This window comes from Sorex fumeus, unplaced genomic scaffold, assembly GCF_029834395.1.
Source record: "Sorex fumeus unplaced genomic scaffold, SorFum_2.1 ptg000043l, whole genome shotgun sequence".
Taxonomy (NCBI): Eukaryota; Metazoa; Chordata; class Mammalia; order Eulipotyphla; family Soricidae; genus Sorex; species Sorex fumeus.
Window position 1 is genome coordinate 3,734,044 of NW_026606100.1, and position 4,265 is coordinate 3,738,308.

At 60.4% G+C, this 4,265-nt stretch overlaps 1 protein-coding gene across 2 annotated transcripts; it reads left to right on the top strand.

Annotated features, from left to right (window-relative positions):
* Nucleotides 1–1,302: 1,302 nt before the first annotated feature.
* DERL3 (derlin 3) lies at nt 1,303–3,331 on the top strand. Of its 2 annotated transcripts, none has more exons than XM_056120774.1 (7): nt 1,303–1,423; nt 1,542–1,607; nt 1,697–1,770; nt 1,888–1,981; nt 2,406–2,601; nt 3,034–3,124; nt 3,214–3,331. In XM_056120774.1, exons 1-7 carry the CDS (start codon nt 1,331–1,333, stop codon nt 3,293–3,295), a joined length of 696 nt encoding a protein of 231 aa, XP_055976749.1. In that variant the 5' UTR covers nt 1,303–1,330; the 3' UTR covers nt 3,296–3,331. The 2 variants fall into 2 exon arrangements, with proteins under 2 accessions (XP_055976749.1, XP_055976750.1); XM_056120775.1 differs by having other exon boundaries at nt 1,326–1,423; nt 1,545–1,607.
* The last annotated feature ends 934 nt before the right edge of the window (nt 3,332–4,265 follow it).

The window sequence follows — 4,265 nt, forward strand, 5'->3', positions numbered from 1 at the left end:
CCTTCCAGGCTGCGTGTCCTGGGCTTCTCACCATCTTGCTCGCTCCAGAAGCCATTTCCTGTTATCGCTCAGTCGCCACCTGGCCTCCTTGGGCTGGCTGCTGATGGGTGAACATCAGTTGCCCTGCACTGGCCTTTTTTCTTCTCCATTTGCCTCACCCCAGGGCCTCCCCTGCAGCTGCGATGCTACCAGTGCCTTTGGTCTACTGACGACAGACACCTACACTGGGACCGAGGCTCACCGTCTCTCCCAGCAGCACCATGGAGCCCCTCAAGCAACTGTCACAGATGATGCTCTAAACAGAAATGCCTGATGAACACCCCATTCACCTGCCTTTCCCCCAAGCGGTCTCCACTTCCGGAAAGGCGACTGCCGTTCCCCCACTGTGTTTCAGGTCTCGGACTTAGCCCTGGCTGCCTTCACGTCTCCACCCAGTTGGCTGACAAATTTGCGTCTCAACCTGCTTCAACCTCTAGATTCTGTCCCATCCCTTGCACGCAGCTTCCTGCTGCTCCCTGGCTCCTCTGTTAGGCCACAGCCTGCACGACAGCCACAACAGGTTTTTTAAGCGACGATTAAGCATCACTTCCTCCCAGGGTCTCCTCAGATTTCCGGACTGCAAGAGACAGTCTCCTCTGTCGGTTGCTGAAACTCCCTCATCTGCAACAGTTATCTGGCAAGGTTGTTCAGTGAACGATTGACAACAAATAAATGAAGAGATGAAAAACGGGGACAAAAATGACATTTCCCACCCAAATCATTAAGGTCCTCTCCGGCCTGTCCACTTGAGGGAGACTCACAGGTGCCAAAGGAGGGCCAACAGGGCGGGGACCTCTGGGGGAGGGGCTTCAGGCGCGGCTCAGTGTCTCCGCTGCTAGGGACGAATGGGGGTCGCCGGCCCACGGAGGTGGACGTGCAGGCAGGACAGATGCACTCAGCCCTTGGGCGCGCCGGGCTCCCGCCCAGCCGGGCTCCCGCCCCCGCCCATTTCTGGCCCCGGCTAACCTGACCCAGCCCTTTCTCCACTAACCGCGCGCTTTCTAGTTCCTCCACCAAGCAGCTCGGTTTCCGATTGGCTACAAATTCTCCCGCGTTGTCTCCGCAGCCACCACAACAATCGCCACGTGCTCATCCGTGGGGCGTGCTCATTGGCTTCCGTGCTCCACCCGCCCACATCCTGCCTTCATCCTCCCCTCCTACTGGCTAGAGGAACCGAGGTCCCGCCCCCTAGCGCTGCGCCTTCGTTGTGGATTGGCCCCATGGCAGAGCGAGGCGGGACCTGGGGGCGGGTTAAAAAGCAGGTAGGGACACGTGTGTCAGAGAAGGTTCAATGGCGTGGCAGGGTCTGGCTGCTGAGCTCTTGCAGGTGCCGGCGGTGACGCGGGCCTACACCGCGGCCTGCATCCTCACCACCGCCGCCGTGGTAAGCTCGCAGGGAGGGTGGGGGCGGTCAGGGTTAATAGCTGGGAGGGGAGAGGGGGTGGAGAGTCTGTCGTTATGGTTACGGTTGGGTTGCACCTGTCTCGCCTTTGGCTCCGCAGCAGCTGGAGCTCCTTAGCCCCTTCCAGCTCTACTTCAATCCGCACCTGGTGTTCCGGAAGTTCCAGGTGAGGTCGCCCCACTCTTAGCATTTGCCTGCTAGCGCCCCTCCGCCCACACTTGCCACGCACCTCACCGCCCGCCCTCCCCCTTGCAGATTTGGAGGCTTGTCACCAACTTCTTCTTCTTCGGACCCCTAGGATTCAGTTTCTTCTTCAACATGCTCTTCGTGTATCCCGCACCGCGCAGACCCAGGGGGCTGGGGGCAAAGGTGGACACTGCTGGGTGGAAGGTGGTGGGGAGCTGGGAAACTGAGGCTTGGTGGAGCTTCCTATACTAACACCCCAGGTTCCGCTACTGCCGCATGCTCGAGGAGGGCTCCTTCCGGGGCCGCACCGCTGACTTTGTATTCATGTTTCTCTTCGGGGGAGTCCTGATGACTGTATCCTTCCTGAGCTCTACAAAAGCAGGCCCCTGAGCCTTGGAGCCCCAAGTGGGCACCAGGGACTGGGAGAGCGGGGCCTCTGTTCCAGCTTAGGATGCACCATGCAGTGTGCACCTTGCTCAAGTGGCAGATGTGGGCAGATGCTGGGGCAAGATCTTCAATCCCCTACAAAGACCCACAGGGGGGATGCACACCAGAGCCAGGTGGGATGCCTGGGGCCTGAGCCCCGAGGACAGTACCCAGGAGCAGAGGCATGGGTGGGCACAGGATGGGCGAGGGAAACAGACAGCCCATCACTGGGGCCCAGGTTGATGGAGGCTAATGAGGGCAGAGGAACGAATGTAAGGATTCTGGGGCAGTCCCAGGGGCCTAAGCAGGTCTGCCCTGAGGGATGCCTTCCAGCACCTTGACTCTGGCCCAGCTGCTGGGGTTCCTGGGCAGCCTGTTCTTCCTGGGCCAGGCCCTCACGGCCATGCTGGTGTACATATGGAGCCGCCGCAGCCCTCAAGTGAGGGTCAACTTCTTTGGCCTCCTCACCTTCCAGGCACCTTTCCTGCCCTGGGCACTCCTGGGCTTCTCGCTGCTGCTGGGCAATTCCATCCTCGTCGACTTGCTGGGTGAGCCTGGTTCTCTCCATCCCACTCCAAACAGGTGCTCTACTCCCCGAGGACCCTGGTGCCCACCCCAGACACAGGCACTGGACTCTCAATACCTGTTACAGGTGCTAGAATACATCAGCCAGCCTGACTTGCTGATGTGTGTGGTTCCTGGTAGGCATGTGTGTGCACGTGGGGGCGGGGGGGGGGGGGTGCGGGGCGGGGGAATGGACAGACTCTCTACTGGTGAGTCCAAGTTTCCAGTGAAGGCGCCTCCTCCTTGAACCCCCAGGTCCTACCCACTCATGAGCCAACCCTGCCGTGTCTGGGGCTGGAAGTCTGGACCTGCTCTGGGGCCTGAGTTTACTCTGGCTCTGCCTGGGCTCTGGGCTGTGCAGAGCCTGGATCAAGCCATATGGAGCATGGCCATAGCAGTGTCTGGCTCTTCCACAGGGATTACCGTGGGCCACATCTACTACTTCCTGGAGGATGTCTTCCCCAACCAGCCTGGCGGGAAGAGGCTGCTACTGACCCCTGGCTTCCTGTGAGTGATGGAGAGGACTACCCTCCCCCATCTGCCTTCTGTCCAGGGTCCCCTGCCGGCCTCTGCTCAGCACAGTCCCCTTCCCACAGGAAGCTGCTACTGGATGCCCCAGAAGAGGACCCCAATTACCTGCCCCTCCCGGAGGAGCAGCCAGAACCTCCGCAGCAGTGACCTGGACCTAAAGGCCTGTTTCCCTGAGCTCTGCATGCTGAGCCCATGTCCAGGTCCACCCAAATAAACAGACTCACCTGCCATCTCTTGCCACCGGCACTGGCTCCCCTGCCTTGGCTGGCCGCACTGTCCATGCTGGGCCACAAGTCTGCCTGTCTCCTGCCCATGAACCAAGCAAACACTCCAGCTCACAGAGCCCACCAGTCTCCAACTCAACTGGGCCTGGACTCGTCACCTCTGTTCAGTGCTTTTCACTGAAGTCCAGCTGACCCCAGGCAGCGAGGACAGGCGGGAAGCCAGGGAAGGGCCTGCCCGCAGCTAAGGTGTTGCTGGCCTGGAGCTATCCTCAGAATATAGCTGCATGACCCGCTCACTCAAGCTTATCCAGGAGAGCCACTGTGCCATCTGAATGGGTCTCGTCCTTCTGGGAACAGAGGGGACGGCAACCCAACAGGCGAGCTGGGAAGAGAGCAGGGGGAACTGCCGAGGAGCCAGTGCACGGCCGGGCTGTGAGGTGTGCAGCGCTGGGGAATGCAGGGAGAGGTATGAATCCATGGGATCGGATGCCGCTGAGTCTCTGCAGTGTGTGCTCAGGACGCAGCAGAATCGGGGACTGTATGACCGCCGCCTTGCTCAGGAAGGCCACGCATGGGGCCGGGAGTGGGGCGGGAATCCTTGGCCCCCTACCCGCCAAGCTCGCCCCACTGCTCAGTTCCTCTTCCACAGGGAGGAGCAAAACCCACCAGGAGAGAAAACCAGGGCTGAGTTCTGGCAGGGTCTGGCAGGGATGGAATGGAGAGTGGAGCTGTGAGACCTGCCACCACTCAAACACCCCCTCTCCCCCATCCCCTCCCCCGCCACTGCCTTGTCCTGCTAGGGCTCTGAGATGCCAATGCCATACCACCCCCCGCCAGGTTCCACTTCTTGTTCATCCCTTGTTTTCATGCTGCTACCTTGAAGAAATAGAACA